The sequence below is a fragment of the Gobius niger genome (assembly GCF_951799975.1).
Source record: "Gobius niger genome assembly, chromosome: 12".
Classification (NCBI taxonomy): Eukaryota; Metazoa; Chordata; class Actinopteri; order Gobiiformes; family Gobiidae; genus Gobius; species Gobius niger.
The window spans coordinates 3,029,311-3,043,244 of NC_136863.1; the positions used below are offsets into that span (position 1 = coordinate 3,029,311).

At 41.7% G+C, this 13,934-nt stretch overlaps 1 protein-coding gene across 1 annotated transcript in view; it reads right to left on the reverse strand.

The window, feature by feature from the left end:
* col13a1 (collagen, type XIII, alpha 1) overlaps nt 1-13,934 on the reverse strand; it is a gene marked incomplete at both ends in the record, with an annotated part of 74,246 nt that overhangs the window by 58,383 nt on the left and 1,929 nt on the right. The window contains 9 exons of the mRNA XM_079568346.1: nt 1,391-1,453; nt 2,908-2,979; nt 4,387-4,413; nt 4,550-4,576; nt 5,477-5,503; nt 9,321-9,347; nt 9,422-9,448; nt 9,538-9,573; nt 11,418-11,468. Coding sequence (XP_079424472.1) covers nt 1,391-1,453; nt 2,908-2,979; nt 4,387-4,413; nt 4,550-4,576; nt 5,477-5,503; nt 9,321-9,347; nt 9,422-9,448; nt 9,538-9,573; nt 11,418-11,468 — 357 coding nt within the window. The remainder of the gene's footprint in view (nt 1-1,390; nt 1,454-2,907; nt 2,980-4,386; nt 4,414-4,549; nt 4,577-5,476; nt 5,504-9,320; nt 9,348-9,421; nt 9,449-9,537; nt 9,574-11,417; nt 11,469-13,934) is intronic.

Sequence of the window (13,934 nt, forward strand, 5' to 3'; positions counted from 1 at the left end):
GAAAATGTGGAAAAATTCGGAAAATTTGAGGGGGAAAAAATTGGAAAACATTTTGACCCAAAAAAAAGTGTTAAAATGCAGAACAAGAAAAATGTGAATATGTGCAAAGAGAGAGACGACTCTAAACTTAGCGACAGTTTTTGTTTTACACAGATCGGTCCAGCTGTTACAGAGATATTAACCATAAACCGAGTCCAAGATTCGGCATTGTGACGGTTACCATAGTTACCACAACAGGATTCTCAGCTGTACCGACTCCATTTGAGTCTATGGGCTATTTAACCTCGTAACTCCCGCCTGAACCGAGAGGATCTTTTTCCTCACGTCATCAGATTTTTGTTTTTTCATCATTTTTTTGTTGGGTATTCAACTCATTATTGTAACTTTTTTGTCTTTTTTTTTTGGTCATTTTTTGTCAACTTTTTGTCATTTTTTCATCATTTTTTTTATCACATTTTGGTCAAATTTTTGTCTTTTTTTCGTCATTTTTTGTCACATTTTTGTCATTTTTTTAATCAAAATGTTGTCATTTTTTGTTAATTTTTAGTCATTTTTTGGTCATTTTTTCTTCTTTTTTTAAATCAATTTTTTGTCATTTTTTTGTCTTTTTTTTGTCTTTTTTTCGTCATTTTTTTCACATTTTTGTCACATTTTTGTCATTTTTTTAAATCAAAATTTTTTCAATTTTTTGTCAAATTTTTGTCTTTTTTCGTCATTTTTTGTCACATTTTTGTCACATTTTTGTCATTTTTTTATCAAAATTTTGTCATTTTTTTGTCACATTTTCGTCTTTTTTTGTCATTTTTTTATCACATTTTTGTCATTTTTTAAATCAAATTTTTGACATTTTTTGTCACATTTTTGTCTTTTTTTCGTCATTTTTTGTCACATTTTTGTCACATTTTTGTCAATTTTTTGTCACATTTTTGCCACTTTTTCATCAATTTTTCGTCACTTTTTTCTCACATTTCCATCATTGTTTTCGTCTCAGTTTTGTCGCTATTTTCACAGCTTTTTCCCAGAAGCTTTTGGACTGGGGTAAAGCCAAACTGGAGAAAATGTGCTCGGTTCAGGTGGGAGTTAAGGGGTTAAAAAAGTCTCTCTGCACATTCGGACACAGAACGTCTGATTCTGACTTTCAAATCCAGAGCTTCCTCCTGAAGCGTCGCTGCCCGTCACCCGCTGGGCGAAGCAGCAGCACTGGATGAAGCAGCACTGGATGAAGCAGCATGGTGTAGTTCTGCCTCCAAGTAGCCGTAGCAGTACTAGATGCAGCAGCAGCAGCAGCAGCAGCAGTAAAAGTAGCATTAGCAGTAGCATTAGCATTAGCATTGGCAGCGGTAAAAGCAGCGTTAGCATTAGCAGCAGTAGTTGCGGACTGCTGTAGTACCTTGAGCCGCCTGAGAATGAGGGGGCTTATGGGAGGCATGTTGCGCACGGCGATGGGCAACATCTACCGCAGCAGGGGGCGCCACAGAGCACGGCCCGCGAAGGGGGGGGAAAGGTCACCGGAGCCACGGAGGAAACAGGAAACAGGAAGAGAGGTGAGAGAGGACCGTGGACGTGCGACCGGCGCTAACGTGGAGCAAACACCCGATCCAGGCTCTGGCGCCGCACCCACGGGAGCCACAGGAAACAGGAAAGAACCAGGGAGGCACCGATACCACTTTCTCTAAAACCGATACCAGTACTCGGATTTAAGTACTCACCGATACCGATACGAGTACAAGGCATTTTCTTCAACATTCTTACTTTTTTCACAGCAGATTGGTTTGTAATTAGTAAATTTACTCATGTACATTTCCATAAGTAAAGTAGGTAAAGTAAAGTAGTATTTATTTATTTATTTTTATTCAATATAATTTATTTTTATGTCTCTGTCCATCATAGACAGAAAAGTCCATGTCCTAAAGCTCCCAATGCCTGAGCTTTATTCATTTATGTATTTTTATTTAACAATAGTATTGAGATGTTACTTAAATGGTCTCTTTTCGTCTTTACTTCAGCTCCTGTAGATTTTCTCGTGTGTTTGTAGTAACTTAGCGAGAAGCTACAGCGTTTTCATTGTTCTGCTGCAGCTCATTTTCCCTCAATATAAACATGCTGTATGTCTTTAATGTGGATTTTCTGAGGTCTTTTTAGTCGCTGGGTTAGTTTTTCAGATGAATAAACCCCTGGGCATAAAACGGCGTCAGAATGGCCAAAACTGTTAGCCGCGAGTTAGCATCGTTAGCCTGTATGTTGTAAACACTGCAGACGCTGCAGCGCTAACAACATTAAGCTCTGGTTAAATCCAGCTCAGACTCTGGTTTAGAGAGCGCAGTCTGTAATAAAGTCAGCTCTATGTGGATTATTGTGTTTACACTAAACTATTCTCCAGTTTGTTGCTTCTTCTCTCCTCAGCTGAGAGCTGCGCCTCGTAGCTGCGCCTCGTAGCTGCGCCTCGTAGCTGCGCTGGCCACATGTCTAATGGTATCGGTTTCTGGTATCGGGACCTCATGAATGAGTACGAGTATGAGCACAAGCATGTGGTATCGGCCCGATACCCGATACTGGTGTCGGTATCGGTGCATCCCTAGAAAGAACCAAAGAAAGCACGAAGGAGACATTCAGCAGCAGGAGAGTTTGCAGTAGTTCGTCGTAGTACTCCAGATTACTGCGTACTACGGCGGGAACTTACTGTGGTTAATCGTCCGACGCACGGCTGCACGATCCTCCGCTTCTGTCGACCCAACACCACATCGCGTTACTTTAATCTACCCTACGTTAATACTTCCGTCCTCCAGCGAGAGGCGCCGTTTCACACGTTTCACACGCCGCCGCTCTGTGATCGGCTAACGAGCTCTCGGTTTCGCCCGCGGCTCGGTGGCGCCCCCTGCTGCGCGGCGGTGACACACACACACAAACCTTCAGAGTCAGAGCTGCACTCGAACGCAGCGCGGCCAGAGTTTTCACGCCGCCGCGGTTCACGAACAGCCCCTGAAGGCACCACAGGACACGTCACATGAGCGGCGCCAGGAGGTCACGGGACCAACCTCAGAACCTCAATAACCCACTTCTTAGGAAACATTTCAATGGGATTTCCCAACGTTCTACCGGTCATTATTTTCTGATAAAGGACCTCTGACATAAATAATGACGCTGCCAATGGCAACGGAGTTGGTGCTTTCATATCACTCCGCGCGTACGTAGTAACAACACTATCTTTTCCCGATAATGACCATCGTTCTATACATTATCCCTTACTTAAATACAACGCTACGGACAATGCTAACTAGGAATCCAACGTTAGCTTCATGCTACATATGCTACTGTTAGCAACGAGTGCCGTTTTTCGCTTCCACTGAACAAACTGCCGTGAAAACACATCCATAATGACCCGATTTAGACTTGATTTGTGTGATGAATGAGTTCATGAAACACTGTGATTCCTGTGGGAGGTTCTCTCCTCTCGGCCCCCCCCCCCCTCTATGACTGACCTCACTCCCCTGGGGTTTATACACTGTTCATATTTCTGCATAACGGACAGAGTTTATGATTTAAGTCAGGGGTGTCCAAAGTGCGGCCCGGGGCCCAAATGCGGCCCTCAGACCAATTATTGGTGTCCCTCTGCCTTCTTGCTGAATCGGGACACATCATCAGAGATAGTCCTTTTTATTTGAAATGTAATAATTCTACACAATTCTAACCTAAGAACTAACCTTTTACTGTGAGACAGAGCTGGCATGAAGGTTTTGAGAATAAATAAAGGTGTGGGCGCAATTTAAACCTCTGCTAGTCAAAGGTTTTGCGGCACTAACCACCGATCTATGGCCCTTCACCCTGTGTACGCTTCAGTATGCGGCCCCCCATGAAAAAAGTTTGGACACCCCTGATTTAGGTGAATGAGGTGGTTCTGATCCCGGCGCTCGTGTTCCAGAATATTTGTATAGTTAGAAAACATCCTAAAAGTGTTTCTGGTTCCATTACACCACACACAGTAACCCCCAGAGCAGAGCGTGCCTCAGTCTGCCCCCCCTCGCCTCACTCTGCCCCCCCTCGCCTCACTCTGCCCCCCCCCCCGCCTCACTCTGCCCTCTGGGATCTGACATGTGTTAGCGATTAGCCGCACTTAGCTCCTCTCAATTACCTCCATTAAACGTCTGTTATTCCTGCTGCCGCTCTCACAGTTTCTCCAAATCACCACATCCTTGAAACAAGACTCACTCTGCACCAGACCCCGCCCCTCCTCTGCTTCAGACCCCGCCCCCCTCTACGTCAGACCCCGCCCCTCCTCTGCTTCAGACCCCGCCCCTCCTCTACGTCAGACCCCGCCCTCCTCTACGTCAGACCCCGCCCCCCCTGCACCTCACAGTCTAGAGTAAGTAGAGAGTAGCGCGTCCTTACCCGGTGAGGATAGTCTCCGCACACGCCCTGAAACGACACATGAAAAACTCGTTACAAACTCTTCTACAGACTCTGACAGACAAACTGTGAAGAAAACCACGGCCACATGTCCCCGAGGGCCCCCACGGAGCCACAACCGGCCCTGTATCAGAGTCACACTCACCTTCTCTCCTTTGGGGCCCGGCTCCCCCTGCAGGAAAGAGAGGAACATTACAGATACATTACATGGAAATACTTCAAATGGAAAAAAGTCTCGCTTTGAATAGATTTCTCAATATAGTATATTCAGAGCCTCTCGTGAGTATTCATACACCTTGAACTTTTGCACATATTGTCATGTTTACAGCCCTAAACATAAAGATTTTATTTCGATTTTTTACTGAACGTTCACACACAAGTAACAGACAACTGTGAAGTGAAAGCAAAATGATACATGATTCTGTTATTTTTCAAAAAATAGAAAAGTGAAAAGTGGGGTGTGCATAAGTATCATACAGCATGAATGAATACTTTGTGGAACCTCCTTTTACTGCAATAACAGCAGAAAGTCTTTTGAGGTTTGGCTCTACAAGATTTGCTCATGTAGAGACTGACATTTTAGCCCATTCATCTTAAAAAACAACTCCAGCTCTGTCACATTAGAAGGAGAGCGTTTGTGAACAGCAGTTTTCACATTATTCCACAGATTTTCAATAGGATTTAGGTCAGGACTTTGACTGGGCCATTCTAACACATTAATGTGTTTTTATTGAACCATTCCATTGTAGATTTATCTTTGTGCTCCGGGTCATTGTCCTGCTGAAGGTGAATCTCCGCCCCAGCCTCAGTTCTCTTTCTGACTCCAGCAGGTTTTCCTCCAAAATGTCTCTGTATTTGGCTCCATCCGTCTTCCCAACTATTCTTACAATCTCCCCAGTCCCTGCTGAGGAAAAGCAGCCCCACAGCATGATGCTGATGATGAATCTTTATGTTTAGGGTTGTAAACATGACAAAATGCGCAAAAGTCCAAGGTGTATGAATACTTTCGAGAGGCACTGTACATAAAAAGTAGGTTTACAGAGAGACTCAGAGAGACTCAGGGGTTACTCACCGGGACGCCTTTAGGCCCTCGTTGACCCTGTAAATACAAGGACACATTTTGGTCAAATGAAGCTAATCCTGAACTGAGCCAGCGTGAGGCGCTAGTGAGTCACAGAAACACAGTGGACAAACACAAAGTCTGATGAAACTCTGTCCTCGCTGTGTCCAGCAGAGGGCGGTGACACGTTCAGGACCATGAAGACACAGACTGAGGTCATTATGTTCCACCTCTGCTCAGCGGGGCCCCTCAGCAAAGGTTTGCTTAGGGCCCCAGAAAGACCAGCGCCGGCTCTGACAGCCGGTCCCCTCTGGGCCGGTCTCTGACAGGTCTGTGTGCTTTCCCGCGGAGCTCGAGTTTGGTCTAAAAACAGTCCGAGTCAGAGCTGCTGTCAGAGCGACCACACAGGCTCCCGGAGAAACTCTATTCTCCATTTTAAATCTGAAATCACCGACATTCTGACCTGGAGAAACTCTATTCTCCATTTTAAATCTGAAATCAGTCACATTCTGACCTGGAGAAACTCTATTCTCCATTTTAAATCTGAAATCAGTCACATTCTGACCTGGAGAAACTCTATTCTGTATTATAAATCTGAAATAATAAAACATTCTGATCTGGAGAAACTCTATTCTCCATTTTAAATCTGAAATCAATGACCTGGAGAAACTCTATTCTCCATTTTAAATCTTAAATCACCGACACTCTGACCTGGAGAAACTCTATTCTTTATTTTAAATCTGAAATAATAAAACATTCTGACCTGGAGAAACTCTATTCTCTACTTTAAATCTGAAATCAGTCACATTCTGACCTGGAGAAACTCTATTCTCCATTTTAAATCTGAAATAATAAAACATTCTGACCTGGAGAAACTCTATTCTCCATTTTAAATCTGAAATCAATGACATTCTGACCTGGAGAAACTCTATTCTCTATTTTAAATCTGAAATCAATGTCCTGGAGAAACTCTATTCTCTGTTTTAAATCTGAAATCAGTCACATTCTGACCCGGAGAAACTCTATTCTCCATTTTAAATCTGAAATCAGTGACATTCTGACCTGGAGAAACTCTATTCTCCATTTTAAATCTGAAATAATAAAACATTCTGACCTGGAGAAACTCTATTCTCTGTTTTAAATCTGAAATAATAAAACATTCTGACCTGGAGAAACTCTATTCTCTATTTTAAATCTGAAATCACTGACCTGGAGAAACTCTATTCTCTATTTTAAATCTGAAATCAGTCACATTCTGACCTGGAGAAACTCTATTCTCTATTTTAAATCTGAAATAATAAAACTTTCTGACCTGGAGAAACTCTATTCTCCATTTTAAATCTGAAATCACTGACCTGGAGAAACTCTATTCTCTATTTTAAATCTGAAATCAGTGACATTCTGACCTGGAGAAACTCTATTCTCTATTTTAAATCTGAAATCAATGACCTGGAGAAACTCTATTCTGTATTTTAAATCTGAAATCAGTCACATTCTGACCTGGAGAAACTCTATTCTGTATTATAAATCTGAAATAATAAAACATTCTGATCTGGAGAAACTCTATTCTCCATTTTAAATCTGAAATCAATGACCTGGAGAAACTCTATTCTCCATTTTAAATCTTAAATCACCGACACTCTGACCTGGAGAAACTCTATTCTTTATTTTAAATCTGAAATAATAAAACATTCTGACCTGGAGAAACTCTATTCTCTACTTTAAATCTGAAATCAGTCACATTCTGACCTGGAGAAACTCTATTCTCCATTTTAAATCTGAAATAATAAAACATTCTGACCTGGAGAAACTCTATTCTCCATTTTAAATCTGAAATCAATGACATTCTGACCTGGAGAAACTCTATTCTCTATTTTAAATCTGAAATCAATGTCCTGGAGAAACTCTATTCTCTGTTTTAAATCTGAAATCAGTCACATTCTGACCCGGAGAAACTCTATTCTCCATTTTAAATCTGAAATCAGTGACATTCTGACCTGGAGAAACTCTATTCTCCATTTTAAATCTGAAATCAGTCACATTCTGACCTGGAGAAACTCTATTCTGTATTATAAATCTGAAATAATAAAACATTCTGATCTGGAGAAACTCTATTCTCCATTTTAAATCTGAAATCAATGACCTGGAGAAACTCTATTCTCCATTTTAAATCTTAAATCACCGACACTCTGACCTGGAGAAACTCTATTCTTTATTTTAAATCTGAAATAATAAAACATTCTGACCTGGAGAAACTCTATTCTCTACTTTAAATCTGAAATCAGTCACATTCTGACCTGGAGAAACTCTATTCTCCATTTTAAATCTGAAATAATAAAACATTCTGACCTGGAGAAACTCTATTCTCCATTTTAAATCTGAAATCAATGACATTCTGACCTGGAGAAACTCTATTCTCTATTTTAAATCTGAAATCAATGTCCTGGAGAAACTCTATTCTCTGTTTTAAATCTGAAATCAGTCACATTCTGACCCGGAGAAACTCTATTCTCCATTTTAAATCTGAAATCAGTGACATTCTGACCTGGAGAAACTCTATTCTCCATTTTAAATCTGAAATAATAAAACATTCTGACCTGGAGAAACTCTATTCTCTGTTTTAAATCTGAAATAATAAAACATTCTGACCTGGAGAAACTCTATTCTCTATTTTAAATCTGAAATCACTGACCTGGAGAAACTCTATTCTCTATTTTAAATCTGAAATCAGTCACATTCTGACCTGGAGAAACTCTATTCTCTATTTTAAATCTGAAATAATAAAACTTTCTGACCTGGAGAAACTCTATTCTCCATTTTAAATCTGAAATCACTGACCTGGAGAAACTCTATTCTCTATTTTAAATCTGAAATCAGTGACATTCTGACCTGGAGAAACTCTATTCTCTATTTTAAATCTGAAATCAATGACCTGGAGAAACTCTATTCTGTATTTTAAATCTGAAACCAGTGACATTCTGACCTGGAGAAACTCTATTCTCTATTTTAAATCTGAAATCAATGACATTCTGACCTGGAGAAACTCTATTCTCTATTTTAAATCTGAAATCAATGACATTCTGACCTGGAGAAACTCTATTCTCTATTTTAAATCTGAAATCAGTCACATTCTGACCTGGAGAAACTCTATTCTCCATTTTAAATCTAAAATCAGTGACATTCTGACCTGGAGAAACTCTATTCTCTATTTTAAATCTGAAATCAGTCACATTCTGACCTGGAGAAACTCTATTCTCTATTTTAAATCTGAAATCAGTCACATTCTGACCCGGAGAAACTCTATTCTCTATTTTAAATCTGAAATCAATGACATTCTGACCTGGAGAAACTCTATTCTCTATTTTAAATCTGAAATCACTGACCTGGAGAAACTCTATTCTGTATTCTAAATCTGAAATCAGTCACATTCTGACCTGGAGAAACTCTATTCTCCATTTTAAATCTGAAATCAGTGACATTCGGACCTGGAGAAACTCTATTCTGTATTTTAAATCTGAAATCAGTCACATTCTGACCTGGAGAAACTCTATTCTCCATTTTAAATCTGAAATCAGTAACATTCTGACCTGGAGAAACTCTATTCTCCATTTTAAATCTGAAATCAGTCACATTCTGACCCGGAGAAACGCTATTCTCCATTTTAAATCTGAAATCAGTGACATTCTGACCCGGAGAAACGCTATTCTCCATTTTAAATCTGAAATCAGTCACATTCTGACCTGGAGAAACTCTATTCTCCATTTTAAATCTGAAATCAGTCACATTCTGACCTGGAGAAACTCTATTCTCTACTTTAAATCTGAAATACTATCATAGGAGCTGCAGGTGAAGTTACCAGGTCGCCTTTGGTTCCGCTTTGACCCTGCACAAAAACACTCAGATGAAAATCATGAAGAATCTGAAACGTCTGATCCAGTGAAAGGTTTAAATTCTCACCGGTTTCCCGTCCAGACCGATCGGGCCCTGGAAAACAAACAAACATCAACTTCAATCCTGATTATCTGTGTTGTAAACAGAGCCGGGAATCGAACTCGTGACCCTCTGGGACTCACCGGGAAGCCTGGGAACCCTCTGGTCCCGGGTTGGCCCTGGAGACAAACACAGGTCACACATTTTAGCGTCAAACAAACAAAACTTTGATCTGGTTTTGGTCCACATTTGGTGCTGATTTTTCAAGTACTTTGATTTAAGTACTCGCCGATACCGAATACTGGTACGAGTACAAGGCATTTTCTTCAACAGACGGACTTTTTCACAGCAGAATCGTTTGTAATGAGTTCATTTACATTAAAGTAAAATAGGCGACACTTTTAAGAGAAGTTACATCAGAATTGACAAAACATTTATGTATTTGTGTTTAACAATAGTATTGAGATGTTACTTTTCTCCTTTACTTCAGCTCCGTGTGGATTTTCTCCTGTGTTTATAGAAACTTATCCAGGAGCTTCAGCGTTTTGGCTCAACATAAACCTGCTGTATCTCTTTATTTGGGATTTTCTGACCACTTTCTAGTCGCTGGGTTAGTTTTAAAACAGAGTAAGAATCACCAGAACTGTTAGCCGCGAGTTAGTGGCTAGTTAGCAACATTAGCATCATTAGCCTGTATGTCAGGGGTAGGCAACTTCAGGCCCGGGGGCCAAATCCGGCCCTCCAGCACACAGCCTCTCACAGATCAAATACCTGTTAAAGTAAGTCTACAAATGTGAGAAATAGTGTCCGTATTTCAAAGTCCTGTCAGAACATCCTGCTTAGTCGTATATAATGTTAAACAGTGATTCTCAACTGGGGGGTCGGGGCCCAAAAGTGGGTCACGGAACCATTTTCAGTGGGTCGCGAGTCTATAGGGAACTTTAATTCAATAATTTCCATCTGAAACTGCATGGAAACACTAACTGTGTTAAAATGAATGTTATTGGGTTGTTTTGATCATAATTTCAGTCTTTATGGGAAATCTGATGTTCAACAAAAACTTAATATACAATATTTTATAGGATATATGACAAATGACAAATGTGGGTCCTCGGCTCCTCATCCGAGGGTGATGGTGGATCCCAAAGCCCTGACACCTGAGAACTGATGTAAAACATTGGCTGAAAACTTTAGGCGACAATGTTGAGGTTTGACCTTTGGGTGTTTTGGGAATGATGAAAACTTGCCCCCCCTGCTGTATGTTGTAAACACTGCAGACGCTGCAGCACTAACATTAAGCTCTGGTTAAATCAGACTCTGGTTTAGGGAGTGTCGTCTGTAATAAAGTCAGCTCTATGTGGATTATTGAGTTTGTTTGTTGTTCTTTTCTCTCCTCAGTGAAGCTGCTCTACCGGACACACGTCGTGGTATCGGTTTCTGGTATCGGGACCTCATGAATGAGTATGTGGTATCGGCCCGATACCTGATACTGGTATCGGTGCATCCCTATAAGAATTACTGTATCACATATCGGATCGTGACAAAGGTGGATCGTCTCGGTCATAATAGATATTTTGCTCAGAGGAATTTCGGAATTTCTCAAAGTGAGAAAATCTGCAAAAATAAAGATTTGTTTTCCGTGTTTTCTGTGTTTTCTGTGTTTTCTGTGTTTTCTGTGTTTTCCATGTTTTCTCTGGGACGATGTTGAATAAATCAGGCAGTAATTCTTTTTTTTTTAATCCCACAAAACTGTGCATGTGCTCCAAAGCTTTGTGGGGCTTTCACATCACTTCAGCCGCTCCAGACTCTTCTGGGGGGGTTCGTTACAAATACTTATATCTGCTCTGAGGAAATCAGATTAAACCCGGCTCACGATTCAGACTTGAGGAAAAACTAAAAAGACCGAACGCTCCTGAACAAACGAGTCTGTGATCTGGTCTTAAACATCTGCATTTGCAGCTGTTGTTGGAGGCTGTGGCCCCTGTCAGAGAGAGAGTGATGAGTTTATTTAACGGGCACTCACTGGGGGCCCCCGGGGGCCGATGATGGACAGACCGGGCTCTCCTGGCGCCCCCTGTGGACACACAAACAAACTGCGCTCAGACAAAACAGAAACTCACACAATCCAGTACGTTAGTGACGGGCGGGGAGGGCATCTGACACGGGGGGGTGGGCACACGGTGACGACACGGGGGGGGGGGGGGGAGGGGGAGGGGGGACGACACGGGGGGGGGGGGGGGGGGGGGGGGTGACGACACGTGGGGGGGCCCAGAGCAGATGCATTAAAACCACACACTGTTAATGTCAATGTTCATTAATACACAAGTGCCTCTTTGACCTTTACTTTCCGTCAGTCTCTGAGAAGCTCCAGGATCAGGTTTGCTCCACTGAAGGAGCCGCTCAGCAGAAAACCTACAAAACAGCTGCTCCTGGAGTTTGTAGAGACTGTGATGGAAAGTAGAGGCTGACACTCATACAGACGCTCGGTCACTACAAGGTCAAATACAAACAAATATCAACCTTCTTTTCTCGAATAGCATAAAGCATTTATGTATAATGTGAATAATATAATACCCATAATGCAGTTCTCTGTGTCAGTTTCCCTCAGAGCAGAAGCTGAGGTTCTTTAGGTCATAATGAGTCACAATAACTGGTTTAACTATAGAAACATAATCTGTGGAGCCGTGAGTAAAAAGTCTGTGATCATTATAAGTTACATCAGGGAACCAGGACTCACTAATAAACAGCGCCACGGAGCGTCAGTGGAGACATGGTGTCATTGCAGCTCCTAAATCTTAGTAAGACTGAGTATCAAGCGTTTGATTCCAGTTTATAAAAAAATGGGTCCGTTCACGCCTCTGTCTCTCATAAATATGTTTCTCTGAAGGACGACGGTTCACACGAAACTCAGGAACGCAGCAGAGTTTGAATAAAACCTCACATTAGGCCAGGGGGGGCCAAGAGACCAGTGATCCTGTGAAGAGCCACAGAGGCACCGACCATTAGCGAGATCCCGGGGCGGGACTTTATTGTGATTAAATAGAATGTGACCGTTTTATTTAATCACAATAAACTATAACTTTATGCATGGCCTTTTTCTTTTGTTCAATAATTGTGTTAGATTTAATGGTTTTACTCCTCACCAAGATTGAAATACATGTATATTAACTGAAATTTTGTGTTTCCTGCTCTGACTGAGACAGAATTAGATTTTTTTTGTTTTAATGCTGGGGTGTGTTTGTATGGGGGGCCCTGCCCACTGAGCCCCCTCCTCTGATCCGCCCCTGGCCTGTGGCTCAGTGCAGCTTCGTCCTGACCGGACTGTGCAGAGAGAACGCACTCTCGGCTGCACAAAGTTCATGAACTTTAATCAGGAGCCTCTGGACGTCTGAGAGTCTGTTTTAAGTTGCATTTGTTACAGTTTCAGTCACATGTGAAAGAAAAGTCATGACTTTACGTGTTTCCGCGTTACGATGTCGAGCTTCGCATCATGCGCTTCAAAAGAGCTCCGCTTTTTTCCATTTCCTAATTTGATCTTTTTCTGTGAATATGAGGCCAAATTACATCAAATAAAGAGTACCATTGCAGGATTTCATCAAGCCAAAGTCTGTTAGTGGGATGTGCACCAGGGCATCAGCTCGAGGAGACTGTGAGGCTCCACAGGAGAACCTCCTTTGGACAGACTGTGCTCTCTGTAAAAGGCACCAAGTACTGGAATAGTCTCCCTTCATCAGTCAGACAGACTCCAACTCTGGCCACTTTTAAAGCACGTTTTAAAATGTGGCTAAAGGAAAACCAGGCCTCTGAACACTTTTAATTGTTGCTGCATTTATTGTTATCACATTATGTAATTGTAAATTGTAAATTGTGTATGAGCTGCCTGCCTAGGGACTACAGATGGAAACTAGCATCTTTGCTATAATCTGGCATATTTACAGTGCTCATGTGCAACTGTTCATTAATATGCATTGTCCCTATCAAATAAATAAATAAATAAAAAATAAATAAATGATCAGAAACCTGAAAAGCACAGGAGCTGATCCCAGAGCCACGACCTGCCTGCCTGTTGTTCAACCTACATCCTGCTGTGAGTGAGGCTGTACGGGCTCCTTTTACACGCCGCCTCGAAAAGGAGGGAGGTACAGACTCTCATACATGCGTGTAAGGAGGAAACAGGGTCTGTAGGACTATGGTTGGATTTCTGGTCAAAGACTGTTACAGTTTATGGGAAATATTTACCAATTATTTTGGAAAGAGCCGCATTGTATTAAACATATCCAGTCATGCAAAGAGCCGCACTCTGATTGGCCAAGAGCCGCGTGTTGGCCACCCCTGGTTTAGGCGATAAAAGAAGAAACGGCTGATTTCTGCGTCAGGTGCAGAAGTCGAGTTCCAGCTGTTTTTCCAGAGTGTTTTTGTGCTTTAGTCGATTGTTTTGCTCATGGACGCCCAGACTATTGCAACACAATCCTGACGTTTGTCCGGCTCCTTCACTCGTCACAGTTTGAGCGGTTCTGAAACCACAGATTAGTGTTTGTTT